A 21,396-nucleotide genomic window follows, 5' to 3' on the forward strand; every position below is an offset into this window, starting at 1 on the left:
AGGAAGCATACCAGTACCAGACATCATCCTTGTGCTCATGGTTGCCTTCGTTGGGATTCCGTCGGGGTTCGATCGTCTGGATGTTCGGCGTTTAGGTTTAGGGTTTTAGAGAGAAGGAGAAGAAAATTGAGAAGAGAAAGAAAAGGAAGTTAAAAAAATAAAAAATGGGAGAAACGAAAGAAAGTATATTAAATAACAAAAAGAATTGTGAATTTTTTAAAGGTCATCCGGTTGTGTCTCGCTTCTCTCTAAGAACAATTTTATAAAAAAAAAATCAAAATAGTGCAATAAATTTTACATATTTACCTTTTTTAGGGTCATTTCGTCAAATTTCCCGCTAACTATTAGGATTTTATTTATTTTCTTTCTTTCTTGCCTAATGCTATCATCATCATAACCTAACCGATGGAAAATGTGAGAGGCGCGAGAGAAATGACCAAGTCATTACAGAATCTAAAAGTTAATCACACCTCGGAAGACCGTATGCCCAATCGTTGCATCTTTTCCGTTTTCTGTTCCCCCAGTAAGTTTCGCCGCTTTTATAACCATCTCAATTCTCAATTCAGTTAGGGTTTCGTCCGTCTCTAGACAGTTCCTTTCATTCCTTCCTTCCTTCTATCTGCAAGACTGCATATAAGTAAGTAATTAGTAGTAATAGTAGACCTGAGCTGAACTGATTGTTGAGAGAATCCGATAATTTTTTTCTCATTTGATCGCATTCTCAACATATCTTTCTTTCTTTCTTATTCTACTGAGACGCGATTGGTAGTTTTAATTTTATTTGGTTTTAAGCTCTACAAGTACAGAAATTGAAAGCTCCGAGCCTAGTCAATTTATGCCTGGGAATTGTTGGGAAGCATTTTGAAGATATCGTCGAGGACTTGGCAGATATTGCTGCCAATTTCCCTTCAGATATTAAGGTGAAGCTTCTCCTCCTACTCACTCACTCACTCACTCACTCACTCACTCACTTGTATTTGCATAATTAAATTATAACATGAAAAAAGGTAGCTAGCTGTATGTACCTTATTATAAATAAGAATGTAGAATGAATGATGTTTTAAAGCCTTGTTAATTTGATGAGTTACTACCACAACAGTTGGCAATGGCAGCGATTGCAAGGCGAAGGAAGTTGTTGAATGATAAAATCATAATTGATTTAGCTGAAAGCTCCTGGGAAATCCTTGATTTGTCAGGTTCGGATGTTTCAGACTTTGGTTTGGCAAAGTTGGCATTGATATGCAATCGACGTCTCCGAGCTGTTGATATAAGGTAATTAATTATTAATCATATGCTTTTTTAATTACTCATCATATTATGTTTCAATTTCACCAGTAGATCGAGATGGGGAACCCCGTTGAACATATTATGTTAATTTGTTTGGTGTAGTAGTCAAGTAATTAAAAGAAAATAATAATGTTATTGGTTGCAATATCCAATTGGCATTGTACTTGTGAATTGTGATGAGGAGGAACCTAGCTAGCTACCACTAATAATTAAAGGGTCATGATTTTGAGTTTTGATTTGACTATCTCTAGTACTATATATAGCCGGGCCATTAATTAATTAATTAATAATAATAATGTTTTGATACAAACAATGCAGTCGGTGCATAAAGATTACTCCAGTTGGTGTTTATGAGGCTTTGCAGCATTGTGGTAAATTGGAGGTATTAAGATGGGGGTATGTATATATATATATATATATATATATATATATTTATGGATAGAATAATTGTTACTCAGTTAATTAATAATGATAGGGTAGGGTAGGTGCCTCTGGTAAGGCAAATCAATGAATTAAAAGTTGTTGGGTTGATGATATTGCATGCAGAGGATGCCCAGAAAGCGACTCTGTGGCCCGTGCAAGCTTGTGCCTATTGAAACCGAAATTGGAAGACATGGATGGTGATTCTTGGGAGGATCTTGATACCATGGAGATTGCACCTTCTCTGCGCTGGCTCATATGGGTATGTATGTATGTATGTATGTAGTAGTAGGTACATTCACTCGTAGGTCGAATATTTATTTAAAAAGAAGTTTTAATTAAATAGTAGTTGAACTTATGTAGCCAAATATTGACAAAGATTCAATGGAGAAGTTGTGGATGGAATGCCCCCGAATTGTAGTAAATCCAAAACCAGTATCATCTGTTTTAGGGTATAATAGAGGAAGAGGAGGAGGAGGAGAGATAATACCTAGGGAGGCAGTAGATGATGTAGAGTTGGATGAAGTTTTTGTGAAGGATGTTGATCCTAAGACATGGAGTGCAATAGGAGGAGGAGGAGGAGGTACTACTGGTGGTGTTGGGGATCACAAGTTGGAAGAGGAAGATGATATTACTATTTCTGTTGCTGAGAAGTTTAGGCTTGCATATTTAGATAGAGATACGAGGCTTGCCCCTAAGCGCGCAAAGAACGTAAGGCAAAGGCAGAGGCGTGCAGAAAGAGAGGCGGAAACTAGCAGCACAATGGCCAAGGCACTAGTTGCTCGCTCTAACATCAACAAAAAAGATGATGATGGCTACTGGTGGTAGCTAATATTAATACTGATGAATGATGATGGCTACTGGTGGTAGCACCTCCAACAACAAGTATATATGCATGCTTGGTCTCTCCAAAACAAATTATTGATTTCCGTCTCATCTTGTTGTAAATTAAGATGGGTTTTTTAGTGTTGTGATGTGCTGTTCTATATATGATGATATGCTAGCTCATGTGTTTTTCATTTTACCCAACCACCAACAACATGCATTGTATTAATGTGGCACTAGTGAGTTTAAATTTGTTTGAGATATATCAATATTAATTAATCTTGTATTAAATAAATGTGACACTTAATTAGTAGTGGGTGTGCTTACGCATGCATGATGCAAGGGCTGTCACTTTTTTTTTATTGTATTTTTATTTATTTTTATCTATAATAATAAAAACAAATTAATCACCACTCATCGTCACTCTGTCTGGTAAATTAAGAACACCAACCACTGAAACAAGCATGAAAATAAATAAATGAAGAAAAGAAATACATTAATTGATTAATTAAATTCAATGCACCAACAAGAAAAATATCAGGAGAGCCTATTTCTTGTGTTCAGTGGACACTGCATCTTTCTCTTTCTCTCTCTCTCTCTCTTTGTATTATATATATATATATATATCTCATCATACTGATAGACATAATAAGGCTAACAAACAAACAGGAGGAGTTGCATCATTTTTCATTAGCAAAGCAAGCTAGCTAGCTACAGGTACAGGGTCAGCACTTTTTCTCTCTCTCTCTCTTTTCTCTTAGGCAGGTGGACCACAATACATGTATTATTATTCTTCTTCTTCTCGGCTGCTCCAATTTCGATCTGGAATGAATCGGATAGATTGATTGATAGATCCTACCCAACACAACCCATTTATTTATTTATTTATTTATTGATATTCCTCCAAAGTAATTAATTTATTTCTCTTTCAATTCTTAGCAGCTAAGCAATTAATTAATTGCATTTCCGGAAAGGAAAGGAAAGGAAAAATGAATGATGTTGGTGAGCATCGGAGGAGGAGGAGGAAGTGTGGAGTGGTGGTGAAGATGATGATAGAGTTGTTTGTTAGGCTGTTGGTGATTCCTCTAAATGTTGGTTCCATTTGGCTAACTTTTACCAGCAAACAGGACAATATCACCTACGGAACACTAGACTTCCGGGATCTTCTAGGACTCAAGTAATTCATTCATTTCCCTTTCATCCAACCAACCAACCAACTCACCCTTTCATTTATTTATTCAATCTTTTGTTTTCCTGCACAACAACAACACCACAGATATATGATTTGCATCAGTGTTGTTTCTTGTGTGTATGCACTTTTTGCGGCGGCTCTGACTTTCTCAATATGGATTATTATTAATAATAATAATAACATCACCGGAAGCTTCCTCACCAAATTAGCTTGGCTTTTCTTCATCGCTGACCAGGTAGAAAGAAAGAAAGAAAGAAAGACATAAATACTTACATTGTTTTTGTTTTTTCATGGGTGGTGGTGGTGGTGGTGGGTGCAGGTTATTGCATATTTAACGGTTACATCAACGGGGGCAGTGGGAGAGATGGTGTACTTGTCATACCATGGAGATGTTAAAGTGACTTGGAGCGAAACATGCACAACATATCCCAACTTCTGCAATAGAATCAAAACCGCTCTCATCCTTCATTCCTTCACACTTTCCTCTTTCTTCCTATTACCAATTGTATCCGCATTTCGCCTTTTCTCCAACAACAACAACCTCCATCCCCAAACAACTACAACACCAACCTTCACTACCACTAACCCTACTTACACTACTATCATTATTTGACACTCTTAATATATGTTGTACGCTCATGTTATTCTATATTTTGCATCAAATAAATAAATAAATAAAGCTCTACTTGCTTGCTGTTGTTTCTACTCCTTCAATTCTATTAACAACATTACTTTTGGGAAATATTAGAACAACAACAACAACAACCCAACAAGAAGAAGAAGAAATTAATATATCTAATTAAATTCATATGGGCAGTTGATGAACTTGGTTGGATCGGGAATACATATGGTGGCGACATATCCATGCTATCTGCCCGCTATCTCTGTATCGAACTCTCCACAACCCGAATTTCTCTGCCACCTCTCTTCCACTCCAACACTTCTCATCTCTAAGGAAATCCATCAGCCATTGTTGAGCCGCCTTTTGATCATGTCCAGTAGTAGTACTATTACTGTTGTTTCTTGAATCCCTGTAATTTCCTACTGCTGCAGCAGCCCCGAGAGCTCCTCCGCCGCCTGCTGCTACAGCAACAGCACCAGCACCTCCTCCTCCGGACAAGACAATTGAGACGTCCACTAGGTGGGCCACTTCCCTGCTCAAATCGGGAATCATACTTCCCATCCCGGCTGCTAAATGAGCTCCTATCTTAAGAGCAAATGTTAGAAGCTTCATGAATTTCTTCATGTACGGTGCCACGCATTTCACCGCTCTGTTGTCCACTTTTAGCACTTGGCACCCCACCTGGTCTTCCACCACGTGCATTTCCTGTCTGTACTCGCACAGCATGTGAAGCCTCAGTGCCGCCATGCCCGATATCAGCTTTGTAACTAATCTCCTTGTTGAATACTTCTCCGTTTCCACGAAGAAGAACATGTTTGGGAATTTCCTTTCTTCTACTTCCACGTTGAAGTTCACCAGGTACAACACTTTTCTATGCAGCTCAACTAGAAGCCCATGTTCATAATATCTCAACCCTTGAATCTCTTGCTTCACATCTCTCATCTCTTGCTCCATTATCTTCAGTCTACGAAGAACTGCCTCCACTCCTTTCGCAATTCCTCCTAAAGAAGGATCCACAATATTCTCCTCCTCCTCCTCCGGAGAAGAATTATGTTCCGTGTTGGTCGGAAAATCGAGTTCCATGGCTAGGTTATATAAGTCGTGATATCTTCTATGAACAACTTCTCTAAATTCATCGTCTGATAATATATCTCTTGCCAGATCAAACCCTTGCCTTAGAACCACCGTCCTACCACCACCACCATCACCACCACCACCTGAGGTGGAGTCTAGTACTTGATCCCATGTGTGCTGATAATCATACATGTTGTCTGCAGGAACCGTGAGCAAAGCCTCTTTCAGTCGATGCAATGGAACAAACTGGGTTTTCCTGTACCGTGGGGGAGTAAGATTTCTGACGCATTCTGGCCGGATAACGTTTTCAGTGAGCATGACCCCTCCTCCCTCTCCCTGGCAGAGACTAAGGATGCTTGGGATGATGAGATGGCGGAAGAGATTGACAATTTCTGTCAGGGTCTTAGTGGAAGAAGATGCAAGGATGTCAACGTAGTAGCCTAACTGGCCGCCGCTGCCCAGCTCTACGCGGACATGGATGCCGTCGATGGTAATGGAAATGAGGTATTTCTCGAGACTGTAAGTCGCTCCATGTTGATTCTTAAGGGCCATCACTCTGTTATGAAGATGCACCTGTACTTGGACCATTCACAAATACAGAAAGAAACCATGTTTCAGAGTTATTATTATTATTATTAAATTAGTTCAAATTAAGAATGAGATGTTAGTTTTGATTGATTGCTTTCTTGCTTGCCTGCAGCCGAGGAAAGAAGCCTGGCGTAAGGAAAGTAAGGCTGGAATCATCGCACTCCAGATGTCGGCCCACAAAAACGCAATCGGGAGGCGTAGTGAAGTCCCATCTTCTTCTTCTTCCTCCTCTACCTTGTTCAAGAATGGAGGGGATGAATAACATCGAATTTGGACCAGATGAGGATGAGGATGATGAATCTTCTTGTTCATAACACAGCTCAAGTTTCAGCATCATTCTCACAAGATCACTGGCATCCAAATCGTCTAACAATTTATTACCCATCCCAGGTATATTACTCTGTTGAAGATTTTCTTTCAGAATCTTCTCTAAATCCTTTCTGCTTAAGAATCCAGTTGTTGTGATGTTGTTTCCTCTTCCTCCTCCTCCTCCTCGTTTCCTAATATCTAATCCTGCCATGAGTTGGCCAAGAACTTCTCCGCAAAACCACTCGATATCTAAAATCAGAAATTCCAGTTCGTTGAAAAAAATAACCTCCCCTATGTGATGCATATAGCTTGCAACGGCCCGTCTTCTCGTCTCCACTACTTTCTCAGCTTGTTGGTCACCATTTCTTGACCTAATCACCCTTAAAGATGGAATCTTGACCTGGCAAAGTTGCTCGAATTCCTTCCACCTCATTGATGGCTTGTTAGAGTTGTCTATTCTCCAGTTTGACAGAAGTTGTATTAGATCGTTGCAGAGCTCATAAACTCTTGGAACTCTTTGAAGAATCGTCTTGCTTGTGGCCCTCAGGTGATGTGCGAGCTTACTCACGGATGCTGATGACCTAGCATCGACAGTGAAGGCAGTTGGGTAGAATTCGACATACCCATTAAACTTATCTCTCAATCTTTGTATTGAATGGACTGTGGCCTGCAGGCTTTCAGATGATGATAGGTTAATTTGGTCATAGTGTGTGAGAACTAGAGTGACGTGTGGTAGTGGTGTTGCTGCTGCTTCCGCGGCGTGGGCGGCCCTTTTAGAATTAGAAACTATGAATCGAAGCCAGTACTTAATGTCGTCCTCGATTATATTCACAGGCACCGTTGCCATTGCTGTTTGGGGGGGACTCTTTGTAATTGTGTCTAAACTGACTACGACAACAAAGAACGAGGCGCTGCTGCTTCCATGCCCAGCTGGAAACATGAGGTCGTGGAGGGCATACAACTCGTGTTGTTGACCCGCAAGGTTCCATAAAGAAATCTTTGTTCCTAATTCATCTTTAAAAGTCTTTATTTTCATTCCTCCGCCTTTCACAACTTCCTCAACTGGGTTAACAAGTGTTCTTATGTGATCCATGTAGGGCAGTTTGGAAGAAGAGGAGAAGTTGCGAGCCACGGAATTGCATAGTGTAGTTTTACCTGCAAAAATTATATATATATGTATAATTAATTAGCTAGCAGCATATGGGGGCAGAGACAGGGCACAACCTAGCTAGGATCAAAATCATCAAATCACCTGCATGTTCCTGTCCGCAGAAGAAGACTCTACAGGAGCTCTTTGGAACAACCATTGGCATGTCCTTGAGTAAATCAACATTAATTAACTCTATCGAGTCTGTTTCCATCTTCTCGTTTTGGCCTAATTTCTTGTATATCCCTTCCGTCTTCCCAGAACTCTGCAATGGTGTTCTGGCCAGATCAAGCTCCTGGAGCCATGGATTGACCTGTAGGGTAGACATGATGGCCTGGAGTAACAGTTCACCATTTACCCCTTTGCAGCCTTGTAGAGACAAATGCCTCAACCTGGCATTATTATTATTCATCTCCAAATTCTTGAACATCTTCACAAAGTCCTCGGACCTTAGGCTTTCATCGTCATATATGGACAAACGGGTCAAACTCTGATTGGTGGTCAGCATCTGTAGGATAGAAGCCAGGCCTTGTCTCCCAATTTTGGTTTTTCTTCCTCCAAAAGTTAAGGCGTTGAGTGTTAGGTTGGCTTGGAGTTGCAGGGCGGAGAACCTGGTGAATGGGCAGAGCAAATGCTCCACACCTATCCCACTAAAGCAATTTCCGTGAAGGCTCAATCTTTGCAAGGTCTTATTCTTGAATAATCCAGCTGCAATATAGACCACACCCTTGTCTTTGAGGGAAGTTGAGGATATGTTGACGTCTCTCAGGACTGTATTTTGTTCAAGAACCCATCTGAATTCTTTGGCCCATTTTGTGTTCAGCCTGATACCCGTTAAGTCCAATGACCTCACCGTTGAGTTCATACCAAGTGAGCAAGCAACTCTACAAGAACCGGATGCATCAAGCCTGTAAACACGAAGAAGAGTAGTAGTAGTAGTACTGTTGTTGTTGTTCTGATGATGATGTTGATGTTGATGATCAGGCACAATTAATAATTCTGCCACCTTGGTCTGGCCTTGTCCTCCTCCTCCTCCTCCTCGGGGTGGTGGTTCCAGCTGACTCCAAATGTGGAGTTCCATGTGTCGGTTCCTGGCCAAGACGGAGGAGATCAAGGGGGTGGCAGTCCTTGGAGTTGAGTCGAAGATGGTGAGAAGTTTGAGAGAAGAGTTAATTTCGATCATTTTGGAGAGCTCCTCGGCTCCTCTCGAACCAACAGAATCTTCCCATATCTGGAGCTCTTCCAATGAGGTGTTGAGTTGAAGGGCGGAAGCAAGAAGGGAAGCTCCAAGGGGGCCGAGATGGGATTCGGAGAAGATGACCTCTTTTAACTTGTCATTTTTGGTTAACATGTCAGAAAAGATGGATAGGCAGTCTAAGTTGTTGAAGTTGTTGTTATTAAAGACAATCTGAGTGATGGTTGGGGTGTTGTGTAGGAGCAACAACACAAGGGAATGCATCTGTTGAGAGTCGTCCCATTTGATGTGTCGAAGATGGAGTTCCCGGAGAGACGAGTATTGGGAGGCTGTAGTAGATAGGAGGGAGAGGAGCACTGACAAGAAACATTGAGAATGCTCGAAGATGTTGATGTCCAAGGAGCTGCTCATGTACTTGTCCGTTTCTATTTGGTAACAACAGCTGCTGCAAGCACAAGAAGAAGAAGAAGATGAAGATGATGATGGTAGATCAGAGATTACAGAAAAGGAGACTCTTCGAATTAGATTCAGGTTTGTTTCTGATTGGATATTCTGTACAAGCCATTCAAGATCTCTCAGGTACTTATCATCATGTTTAATTGCTTCCATCATTCCTATTGAATTAGCTGAGGCTTTCCTTCTTCATGAGCCATTAATTAAACTTGTTTCTTCCTTCTGGGTTGTATCATGCTCTGGCCTGGCCTGGCCCACTTCTTTTCTTTTTTTTCTTCTTCTTCAACAGATGCTAAACCTCCTTTTGAAGGTATTCTTTCTCTCTCATAGCGGAAAATAAGACTACTACTCTAGCTAGCAAGCACCCCGAAAACCAAAAACCCTTTAGATTCTTGGTTTCTCACTACATTGTTGCTTAAAGCAAAGAAAGGGAAATTATTATTTGCGACTTTTCAGAGCTAAGTTAGCTGTCTAGAGATCAATCACGAAAAATAAAACAAATCTTTAAAGTTGGGTTTGCTCTCTTTCGTTTTTTAAAATTCCTCCAAAATTAATTTTGTAAGTAGAAACCTTTCTAAACAATCAAATCACTCATTTCATTAACTAAAATACTAAAATATTCTATATTTTAAATTATTATTTTTTATTTTATTCATATATCAATACTTTTTAAGTCTTTTTACCAAAAATAATTATCACATTCTCAAAATCATTACCAATCATTATTTTTTCAAAAACTCTAACTCAACAAAGCCTTGAAATGAGTTCATTCCCACCTCTCCTCTCAAACCAATTCTATTCTACCTACATTTCAAACAATTTTTTTCATTGTACCTATTTATCATTTTTATTCCTAAATACCTACCTATCTTTTTCTCTAAATTATTAATTATTTTTACACTAAATTCATTAGTTACTCCATTTTATAAATAATATATATAATTACATTTAATACATAAATATTAAAATAACACATATATTTTATTTAGACTTAATTCTATAAATATAATATATATAATTAAAATTAAACATTATAAATTAAATAATTTAAACAAATATTATACACTAAAATAAAATAAAATAGTGTACCTAAACTTTTAATATTATATATTAAAATAAAATATATTATCTAAATATTAAAATAAAATATATTACATAAATATTAAAATAATACATATATCTTATTTTTACTTAAATTTATAAATATAATATATAATTAAAATTAAACATTCTAAATTAAATAATTCAAATAAATATTATAAGTTAAAATAAAATATAATACTTTAATATTATATATTAAAATAAAATATAATATATTATATAAATATTAAAATAATATATATTACATAAATATTAAAATAACACGCATACTTTACCTAAAATATTATAAATAATTTTAAAGTTTATGTAATTTATTTTATTTTAAGGTTTTTTTAATTGATATTTTTATAAATATTTTAAGGTTTATTTTATTTTATTTTATTTTATTTAAGGTTTATGTTATTTTTCTATTTTAGTCTATAATATTTATTTAATTATTTAATTCAATATGTTTAAAATTAAGTAAAAATAATGTTTTTTTATTTTAGCTTACAATATTTATTTTTATTATTTAATTTATAATGTTTAATTTTAATTATATATTATATTTATAAAATTAAATAAAAATAAAATATATATGTTATTTTAATATTTATGTAATATATTTTATTTAATATATGTATTATTAATTTTAATTATATATATTTATAAAATAAAGTAATCAATAAATTTAGTGTGAAAGATATATAATTAAAATGTTAACTAACCATTTAGAAAGAAAAAATGAGTATTTTAGGGAATATAAAAAAAAAGGTGGGTATAAAAGCATCTTCAACCGATACTCAAATTCAAACTCAAACCACATTTTTTCTTCTATCAAATATCCAAACTCAAACCCAAAATGAGTTTTTCACTATTTTCCTTCTCTTCAAAACGCATATATGCGTTTGTATGGTTCATAATCTCAAAACTTGTTTTCTTTCTAATTTAACCCTTAAATTTAATTTAGGTATAATTTATACATTAAACTTATTTATATAATTTATTATTTTAATTTATTTAATTTAATTTTTATATAACATAAATTTATAATAATATTCAAAATTTATAATAATGTTAAAAAAAATTATAATAATGTTAAAAAAAACAATTTTTTGTTTGTGTATGGTAATTTTTGAATTTTTACAATCAAATTTAAAATATCGTGGGTGATATTAAATATTTTGATGTAATTTATAACATTATAAAATATATAGGGTGATATTAAAAAGTTATAAAAATTCATGTAAGAAAGAATATTATAAGAATATTCTTTTGAGTTTGAGAATGTGTTTTTTGGTTGGAGAAGAATTCATGTTTGATGTGTTTATAAATTATTGCACTATTTATTATGTAAAGATAATTGTTTTTTAATGTATTTTTTTATGTTTATTTGTACCTTTTATAATTAGAAATTTATAATTTATAAAATTTAAGTTATAAAATATAACATAAAAATATAAAATAAATTATAAATATAAAAATTAGATAAAGTTTCAAGTATAATAAATTGAATGATTTAATTATATATTTAAAAAACATTATAATTTTTATTTAAAAAGTAAAAAATATAAATTGAAGGATTAATTTACATGTAAAAAAATTAAAAGTTATTAAAAAAATAGTATGAGGGTCATTTTTGAAAAATGATCAAAATGTTGATGATGAACCGTCTCTATGCATATATATATATATATATATATATATATATATATATATATATATATATATATATATATATATATATATATATATATATATATATATATATATATATATATATATATTTGGCCGGAGGAGAGACCACCGAAACCATAATGCGATTCTTTTCGCCCGACGATTAGATGAGAAAAGGGCACCCATAATAGGCACGCATAATAAGTTTTGTGTGCCTGTTAGATGCTTCTTAAAAGGTGGTAGAACATAAATTGGTTCTCTCCTTGACCTTCCAATGGAAATAATATTTTTTTGTAATGATAAAAAACCATTCCATTAATCTCCTAAAAAACATTTTTTAAAAATATTTGTAGCTGTAGTATAATTCCATGCCTTAAGAAAATTGATGTAGTTTTCATTGGCATGTTTGACTAGCTAATAATATGAAATTGAATAATGCATATTCCAATTGTCTTTTCAATTCCTTCATCACTTTTTATTTCAGTCAAACATGTTAGGCCCGGTTCGGTTTTGAATTATATAAAACCTAAAAAAAAAAAATATCACTTTATTCCAGTTTTTTATCGATTAAATCAATTGATTCATTAATCAAAATATTAAATTACTCTTTATTTTAAATTATTATTTATTTATTTATATATTTATATATATATCAATACCCTTTAAGTTTTTTTACTAAAAAAATATTCTAACTTCTCAAAATTATCACAAATCATATTTTTTATCTCTCTAAATTATTTAAATAATCCCAAACAAATAAGGCCTTATAGAGCTGGGTGATACCGACTTTATGTTATCTTCTGTGAATGTTTTTTTTTAGTCTTTTGAGTATTCTCTCATGTGACTGTACTCTTTTTCTCACTATGTTGTTTCATTGTCATTTTAACATTTTTTTCTTTTGTATCTATTATGCAATACAGTACAACCACAAAAAAATTAGAGATCCATTCACAAACGAAGGTGATAATTAGATATTTAGACTTAAGAATGATAGAAAGTAAGAGAAACATATACTTCAGTATAAAAAAAAAGACATGAAGGGAAGTTTAAAGTGATAGCTCGTAGGCGGATTGGATATCGGTTCATTTTCAATTCTTTTTTCAAGGAACCCGGACCGATTAATTTCGACCCGAATCAAAATTCAAACTAATTATCCGAACGATCAATTTAGTTCTTTTGTATCTATTATGCAATACAGTATGACAAAAAAAATTAGAGATCCATTCACAAACGAAGGTGATAATTAGAGATTTAGACTTAAGAAGGATATAAAGTAAGAGAAACATATACTTTAGTATAAAAAAAAAAGACAGAGAGGGAAGTTTAAAGCGATAGCCCGTAGGCGGATTTGATATCAGTTCATTTTCAATTCTTTTTTCGAGTAACCAGGACCGATTAGTTTCAACCAGAATAAAATTCAAACTAACTATCCGAACGATCAATTTAGTTCTTTCGATCCATTGAGTCCCACCGACTCTCGAGTAACAAAAAATTAAGTTTAAAAATTAATCATGACAAATTTGATTTCAACTCAAAAATATTTTAAGTTCAAATAAGAGATTTGACTTATTTTAATCATTTTTAAAGAACTAGGAGAATTCTCGTGTCATGCTAATGGATAAAAATATAAATAAAATAAATTTAATAAAATATAATAATAATATGTATTCAATATTTAAAATATATGTGAGAGTAAATGAGTACTTGAGTCGGATTGCGGGTTGACTCGACCATAAACTTAAAACGGTTAAAAATAAAATTAAAAATGTTATAGGTATGTTTCGAACTCGCAACCTAACAAAACAAATAATATATTAAAATAAAAAATAAAATGCTCTCATTTCATATTTTATTCACTTCGCTAAAACAACTTACATTCTCACATATCTCATATCATATTTTTTCCGAATGAACATTCCATCTCGTGACCTTACACTTTAATTTTGGTCAATTAAATATTTGATTCATATTTTTTAATATTTAACATCGTGACCTCACACTTTGGTCAATCAAATATTTGATTCATATTTTTTAACCATTTTCAATTGATACCGGCCTATTATCCATCGACAAACCACATCCCAATCACACTCGGTTAAAGTGTTGTACTTGTTTTGTTAGGTTGCAAGTTCGAAAAATACATTTAACATTTTTAATTTTATTTTTAACCATTTTAAGTTTATGGGCGGGTCAACCCACAATCCGACCCAAGTATCCATTTACTCTCACATATATATCCAAATTAACCACAGCTCTCGACCCGACAATCTAGACATTTTAAAAATTAAACATCATTATTTATATAAATAGATAGTTAGTTAAAAATGTCTTACATTTATCAAATTTGGTGTTGAATTTAAAATATAGAGTGTTATTAGCCTAGTTGGTTAAAGGGTTGTATTTGTTTTGTTATGTTGCAAGTTCGAAACATACATATAGTATTTTTAATTTTATTTTTAACCGTTTTAAGTTTATGAGCGGGTCAACCCACAATCCAATCCAAGTATCCGTTTACACATATATATTCAAATTAACCACAGCTCTCGACCCGGCATTCCGAACATTTTAAAAATTAAGCAACATTATATATATATAGAGAGATATTTTAGCCAATACCACAAAACTAATATTATTTGGCAAAAATACTTCAACAATCTTTTTAAAAAAAATTTAATCCTTTACATTTATTTTGACAATCAAAATTTTATTCTTATAATTTATTATTATTTTTTAGATACATTAGCCACAACTTCTAATTTAAATAGAAAATGATAGGGGCAATAAAGGAGCAGTGACAGTAAGACCACGAATCCGACGTGGTCCGCCACATCGCCTCACGTCGACCATTTAAAAAAATATTTTTATATTTTGTTTATATTTTCCTCCATTCTTTCACTTTATTCTCCTTAGTTCCGTCTTCTGCGTCTCTTCAGTTCCCTTTCCGGCGAAACCTCTTATTCATCGTCTTTTTCTTTCGTCAGCAATTTCGGCTATTCTTATTCCGCATTTACTTCTTCTTCCTTCATCTTTAGTCAGCAATTTCGGCTATTCTTATTCGGCGTCTACTTCTTTATTATTCAGTTTAAAAGTCCAAAATGGTAAGTCTTATAATCTTTTCCGTCTGTTTTGTTTCTCTTCGTTTCTAAACATACGTCTCTTCGTCTTCATTTTAGGAGAAAATTATTCTTGCATCCACCAAGTCACCAAATTAAAATCCCGATTATATTGTATTCTTTTTTGATGTTAGGGTTTAACATTTTTCGATTAGAGTTTTGCGATTAACATTTCTTGATTAAGGTTTTGCGCTCTCGATATATTTGTTAGGATCGGGGACGCCCTTGGAGGACCGGGGTGTAAATTTCCGGTTTTAAGTAAGGGTGGCCGCTTACAACAACACACACAACTTGGTGATAGTCCGGTTAAAGACTAAAACCGTTCTCAGCACTGCACAACCTGTCACAGACTCTTGAACCGGTGTTCAAGGGCGGAAGTGTCTATTTCAGGTTGAAGCAACGTTTGCGACTTTTAGATGATGTTTAAGGAGGAAGATGTTTAATGAAAGTGATTGACCGGTTTTGGAAGTATGGTTTTGCGGTTTTAAGGAAAGATAGCGGTAAATGAAAAACGAAATGAAAGAACACAAGACACAGAATTTGTTTATGGATGTTCGGAGCAAACCCTCCTACGTCACCCCTTCTTCTCAGGTTATGAGAAGGATCTCCACTAACTCTTAGAGTTACAATTTACACTTCCGGTCGAGCCCAACTTCGCTACTCGCCGGTTACACCAAACTCACACTTTGATGTAATACAACACAACACAATAATCACACACAAGGATTTCAGGTTTTAGGCAAACCGACTTAGAATGTAAAACTTTATCTCTCTAGAATTTAATGCTTTGATACTTTGTTTTCGTAATCCGTCACTTGCAGAACTGGCATTTAATGAAGACGATCCGTCTTCCTTTTATAGCTGAAAGTAGCTAACGGCTACTTTCTTCTCTCTCTTGCGGATTGGTTGATCGTTATCACGCCTGTTTGCAGAAGGGTTGCTTGCACGCTTCAACTTCCTCAACACCTGGCGTTCATGCAGGTGACTCTGAGCGGATGATGACATAACCGGTTTCAGATTGATACACGTGTTGAACATCCGCTTCCGGTCGTCAGCATCGGATCACCAAGCATCATTGCTTTCCTCCCATGCTTCTGATCGGATCCGATCTTCTTTTATCTTTTCGAGACACGTTTTCTTCCGTCATAGTACGTCACTCTTGAGATTTGAATCTTCCGACTTTTGATCTGTACTTTCCGGTTTCTGTGTCTTTGTGCATTTTTGATCCGGTTGAAGTGTATTCTTCTATCTTGGCTAACCGGTTGCTTGAGAAAGTGAGGCCGGTTCCTGTGATCATTTATCTTGATCACTTGAGGCTGGTTTCTTTGAAGTAATATGAGCTGGTTATTGATGCCTGATTTCCGGTTCCGGTTTGTTCAGTACCTGCACATGAAGTTTAATTTCTGTTTAGTTTGTCTGGCCGGTTCCAAAATTAATCTACTTAATTTTTTCTATCAATTTCTCCCTTTTTGATTATTTAGAATAAATATTCAAAAATTGTAATGTGTGGCCGGTTTTAAGAAAATTAACTTACTTAATTTTTCTATCAATTTCTCCCTTTTTGATTATTTAGAATAAATATTCAAAACTTGTAATGTATGGCCGGTTTTAAGAAAATTAACTTACTTAATTTTTCTATCAATTTCTCCCTTTTTGATTATTTAGAATAAATATTCAAAACTTGTAATGTATGGCCGGTTTTAAAGATTTTGGTTGAGAGAAATGTGTTTGAAAAACATGTGTTTGATTTTTGAACAGTGTATGTTTTGAAAAATACAAGAGGTCGGTGAACATGTATGTTTTGGGAAACATAAAAAGTATGTTTGAAAAATATAGAAGTTAGCAAAAGAAACCTAGTTCCGAAACACATCAAAAACATAATTGTTCAAAGTAATAATAAAAATAGAGTTTTAAGACTTGGATGATCCCCCCTTGTCTTGCTCTTTTTCAAGCACTTTGTCCAGACGTTTCCTTGCTTCTTCTGTTCTTGCTCTTTGCTCTCTAGCACGTCTGTCAGCATCTATCACCACACCTGCCCACACACTTGTATGGCCGGGGACCTTTTTCCTAAGATTGAAGTTGGCACAAGCTGGTTTTGGCGGTGGACGAGGTTGGACAGTCAAAGGTCTGCAGCTTGGATTTGCGGTGGATTCTCCGGTTGACCTTCTTTTCCGTCTGTTGAGTTCCTCCGAGTCTTCTTCCTCTTCTTCATCCAGCGGTTCCGCATTCAGTCCAACCGGTTCGGCTGTCTTCAATTCTGCCCTTCTTAACACTTCTTTAACCGCGCTTCGTTTCTTCTTGTTCCGAGTACTCATGGAATGAGATGATTGACCCTGTACCGATTCCTGAGCGTTTGCCTGCTCCTCTTCATTGCATTGTTGGGCCAACTCATGATCCTTGTCTTCAAGTTCCTTCTGAACCCGTTCTCTTTCAATCTCTTCTTCTTGCAACTTCCGAGCGGTTTCAGCGTCTTTTTCGATTTGAGTTTGTGTTGATCCGACTTGAACTTTGGACATTTCACCGATCTGGATTGCCATTGCTTGCAGCATATCCAGAAGTGGAGCGGTTGCGGTTTCGACAGACTTGGAGATCATGGCTTGGACCGTTGTTTGCATTGTTGTATCCATCATAGCTTGCATAGAGTTTACCATTTTATCTTCAGCCGCGGAGATTCTTTCTTCGGTTACCGCCTTGAAGTTCCCCAGGCATGAATTAACGGTTTCTGACACTGCTTGCTTAATGTGATCGATGTCCAGAGCTTTGATGTGTTGAGCGGTTTCTGGTTCCGGATTTTCAGATGTGCCGGATGTTTCCCCATTAAGAAAGAAAGGTCTACTTTGATATTGCTCAGGATTATTGAATTGACGCTTGCAGGTATCCCACCATTTATTATCAAGGCGTTCGTAACTTTTCACAAGCCGTTCTCGTACTCCAATAAATCGCTCCGCCATCTTCATTTCAATCGGTTCCAGCTCTTTTCCTTGGATTTCTTGAAATGCATTCTCAACAGCCTGTAACCGCACGTTCTCAAGAATTACTGGAGCTTTGCTCATTGCCGGTTGAATTAGTTGGGTGTTGGCTAACTCGAGTGCCTGTTCTTCTAACTGGATGAGTGCGTCCCATTGCTTGTTTCCTCTGAAACCTGGAAGCATGTCGGATAGTTTGGTCTCACTTCGGAGCCTCACCCACCGAATATATGGAGCCAACGCTTCACTTGCACCCTTATTCATATCTTGAATAAATTCATCGAACAATTCATTTTCTTGCTCTAACGTATACGGGTATTCTTCTCCGGTTGTGGCTTCAGTCTGGGGTTCGACCTGCAATGTGCCCGTTCCGGTTTCAGTTTCTTCAATCAAGATGCCCTTGCCTTTATCTGCCTGAGAAGGGCCTTCTGGAACTTCCTTGTCTCCTGCGGAACCGGAAGGTTCCCTTTCTTCAATGTTTTCCTCCTGAGCCGGAGGTGCTTCTTCAGTTGACTTGGTCGTCTCATCGACCGGTTGAACTTCTGGTTGATCAGGTGCTTCAGCCTGATTTTCTGGGTTCCGACGACTGGAGACGTCGTCTTCTTCGGTTTCTTTAGTGATCTCTTGGACCACATTCTGAATAGCTTCAGAAGTATTCAAGCCCACTTCGGCTAATACTTCATCGGCTTGCTTGCTTGGGGACTTGGAGGTTGCAGAATCAACATTTCTCTCTGCTTCCTCCATTGGATTTGACTTGTTCTCCTCGCTCCCCGAAGATTCGGTTTGCTTTGGAGAATCAGATGGAATAGGAGTTGGAACAACGGTATTGATGGGAATTGGTTGGAATACCTCTGCGGTTCTTTCAGGAGGATTGTCCGAGGAAAGAGTTCTCTCGGAGTCCGCCGGTTTCTTCGAGCTCTTTTTCGCTGATACCTTCTTCCTTCTTTTTGGTTCTGGTTGAGCTTCTGCCTCAGCCGCTTTTCTGGACGGTTTCTTCTGTCGTTTTTCTTCTTCAACCGGAACCGATGAGCTGGCTCCTTTGGATGACTTTGATTTTGCGGTTTTCGGCTTGATCGTCTTCTCCGGTTTCTCTGCCACTGACTCAGAGTCAAGGATGTGAGATATCGGAAGCGGTACGCCTTCACCTAGTTCCACATTCAGGAACTCAAGAATCTTCACGATTTGCATAGCATAGGCCTGCACCCGGCCTTCTTTCTTGATTATCACTTGACAGAATTCTTCGTACAGCACGTACCCCCAGTCCACCTTATCGCCGCGGACGATGGCTAACAACATTCTCAGCTTAAACTTTGTAAGATTGTCGAAGTTACCTCCCCTTCCTTGGAGCGATTTGGAGATGACGGTCACTAACCATCTGTATTCCGGTTTCAACTTGATTTTCCGGCTGCTGTGGAGCACCAGGTCCTGACCTGAAAGGGATACAACCAACCGGGCAGCATTTGATTCTGCGTCGGTTAAGTCGAATTTCAAGTCCGAGCCTGTGTTGGGTAGACCGAGAGCCTCCGCGAAAATTTCTTCAGTTATAAGAACCGCCTTCCCGTTGACGGTAGCCGATATTTTTCTCTTCAACAGTGTCGCCGTCGCCAAGAACTCCGTCACCGCCGCCGGGTAGATGATGAACGGACCGGAGAGAAACTTCTCCAACCCAGAATCTCGAAGGAGTTGAAGAACAGCTTTGTTCTTGTCTTCAGCGTTCTGATCGATGTCTTCAAAATCTACCTGCAACATCCATTGAAACGGGGCTTTGCCTAGATCCATTGATGATTTTTGAGAAAGGAGATGAAGATTGATGATGATCGGAGAGAGAGAATCTTTGAAGTTCTGGAAATCTTTAGAGAGAGAAAGCACATGTGTTAAATTGATAGAAAACACATGTGTTAAATGAACTGTCTTGAGTTTATATAGATGGCGGTTCCAGGCAGTTTTGAAGATGAACCGTCACTTTGGAGTTTTTGGCGCCAATTTTCCCTCCAAAAGTTACTGCCGTAACTTTGGGCGGTAAAGGCTGATTTTGATGGGCGGTAATTTTTGAAAGGGTAAAACCTTGGGCGGTTTTGATTTTCAGAATTTCATTTTTGCTTGAAATTCCGGTTTTTGTTACGTCTTGTTAACCGGAATTTGTGAAGTTAACTTTAAGTTTGAGTATGAGTTAGAGAAACCGGAATGAAACAATGAGAATGAAAAATTGAAAGACTAAAATATTTCATTGATATAAGAAAGAAGAGACATAATAGCGGTTCTGGTCGTACAACAAAATGACCAGAAACCGGAAACGAGAATACAGAAAGAGGTTTATTCGGTGAACCACCCTCCTTCCAGCCTTCTTTCGTACCACTTGTCGATGGTGTTCTGAGGAGACCGTTCCTTGATCCTACACATACACTTATAGATCATGTCTATAGTGATAGTGTTGAAAGATCCAACCGGAACACCTTTTCCAAGGTTGCGACGTTTGGACATGAGGAATCGGGTGATTTGAGGGGCGTAGCTGATCTTTCCCCTCTTACCGGTCATAAGCAGCTTCAGCTTATTGAATAGATAGGATGACCAGTTGATATCGGTTTCACGGATGATGGCTATCATAATGTCGAATGCCTCCCGGCTATAGTTTTGGTTGGGCATTCGGCCTATGATAGACCGTTGGACCAAGTCTTGAAAGACTTGATAGTGGGGGGCGAGGTCTTCTTTCTTCCCGAAGTCCTTGACAGGAGCGTAGGAAGAAGAGAAAATCTTGAAGAAGATTTCTTTAGCCGGTAGATGCGGCGTTGGAAAGTCGGAGAAACCTTCCGTTGGAAGTTGAAAGAATGTGGCAAATTCCTCCTCAGAAAACTGGAGGAATTGGCCATCGATGATGGTGCGAATGCTGCCATCATCAAGAACATGACCGTTGTTGAAGAATTCGCACACCTCATCCACGAGAATGAGGTCCGAACCCTTAAGGAAGCCTTTCAGGCCAGAAGCTATGATGTGTTCAAAGATGCATTCGTAGTAAGAACTGTGCTTGATGTCCTCAAAGTCGATGATCAAGGTGTTTCTGATTTCAGTAGACATGATGATGAGGAAGTGAGGAAAACTTAGAAGAGTTCTTAAGCTTTGAATTCTTAGAGAGAGGAATGCTTGAAGGCGTGATTTGAAAGATGAAGACTGAACCCCCTTTTTATAGCTGAGAATGAATGATAGCATTTAATGCAGGGATTTAAAAATGTAGCCGTTTATGCTTAGGTATTAATGATTTTGTGGTTTTCCAAGAGAATAAGAGCATGTATTGTCAAATCAATTCAGGCATGCTTTTGATACTGAGAATTTATGTTTCCAAGAAAGGAATGATTTGTTTTGATAAGGCGCATTTAATGTTGTAGATTTTGATTTGAAAGAAAGAGAAATCTATTTCATTAATTCAAATACAGAAACCGGTGGTACAACAGAA

General features: G+C 36.6%; 3 protein-coding genes across 5 annotated transcripts; 2 read left to right on the top strand and 1 right to left on the bottom strand.

The window, feature by feature from the left end:
- Nucleotides 1–364: 364 nt before the first annotated feature.
- Nucleotides 365–2,696, top strand: LOC124945815. The gene is made up of 6 exons (XM_047486317.1): nucleotides 365–523; nucleotides 793–920; nucleotides 1,100–1,272; nucleotides 1,606–1,683; nucleotides 1,834–1,969; nucleotides 2,071–2,696. Exons 1-6 carry the CDS (start codon nucleotides 406–408, stop codon nucleotides 2,533–2,535), a joined length of 1,098 nt encoding a protein of 365 aa, XP_047342273.1. The 5' UTR covers nucleotides 365–405; the 3' UTR covers nucleotides 2,536–2,696.
- Nucleotides 2,697–3,112: 416 nt separating this feature from the next.
- LOC124944534 (CASP-like protein 2D1) lies at nucleotides 3,113–4,429 on the top strand. Of its 3 annotated transcripts, none has more exons than XM_047484812.1 (4): nucleotides 3,113–3,249; nucleotides 3,472–3,709; nucleotides 3,809–3,959; nucleotides 4,044–4,429. In XM_047484812.1, exons 2-4 carry the CDS (start codon nucleotides 3,522–3,524, stop codon nucleotides 4,335–4,337), a joined length of 633 nt encoding a protein of 210 aa, XP_047340768.1. In that variant the 5' UTR covers nucleotides 3,113–3,249; nucleotides 3,472–3,521; the 3' UTR covers nucleotides 4,338–4,429. The 3 variants fall into 3 exon arrangements, with proteins under 3 accessions (XP_047340768.1, XP_047340769.1, XP_047340770.1); XM_047484813.1 differs by having other exon boundaries at nucleotides 3,131–3,249; nucleotides 3,475–3,709; XM_047484814.1 differs by having other exon boundaries at nucleotides 3,190–3,256.
- LOC124944533 (protein TORNADO 1) lies at nucleotides 4,349–9,526 on the bottom strand. The gene is made up of 3 exons (XM_047484811.1): nucleotides 7,570–9,526; nucleotides 6,115–7,472; nucleotides 4,349–5,993 (listed from the first exon to the last, which is right to left on the bottom strand). The coding sequence occupies exons 1-3, from the start codon at nucleotides 9,269–9,271 to the stop codon at nucleotides 4,530–4,532; spliced, it is 4,524 nt and encodes a 1,507-aa protein (XP_047340767.1). The 5' UTR covers nucleotides 9,272–9,526; the 3' UTR covers nucleotides 4,349–4,529.
- Between the last annotated feature and the right edge of the window lie 11,870 nt (nucleotides 9,527–21,396).

This window comes from Impatiens glandulifera, chromosome 7 (genome assembly GCF_907164915.1).
Source record: "Impatiens glandulifera chromosome 7, dImpGla2.1, whole genome shotgun sequence".
Classification (NCBI taxonomy): domain Eukaryota; kingdom Viridiplantae; phylum Streptophyta; class Magnoliopsida; order Ericales; family Balsaminaceae; genus Impatiens; species Impatiens glandulifera.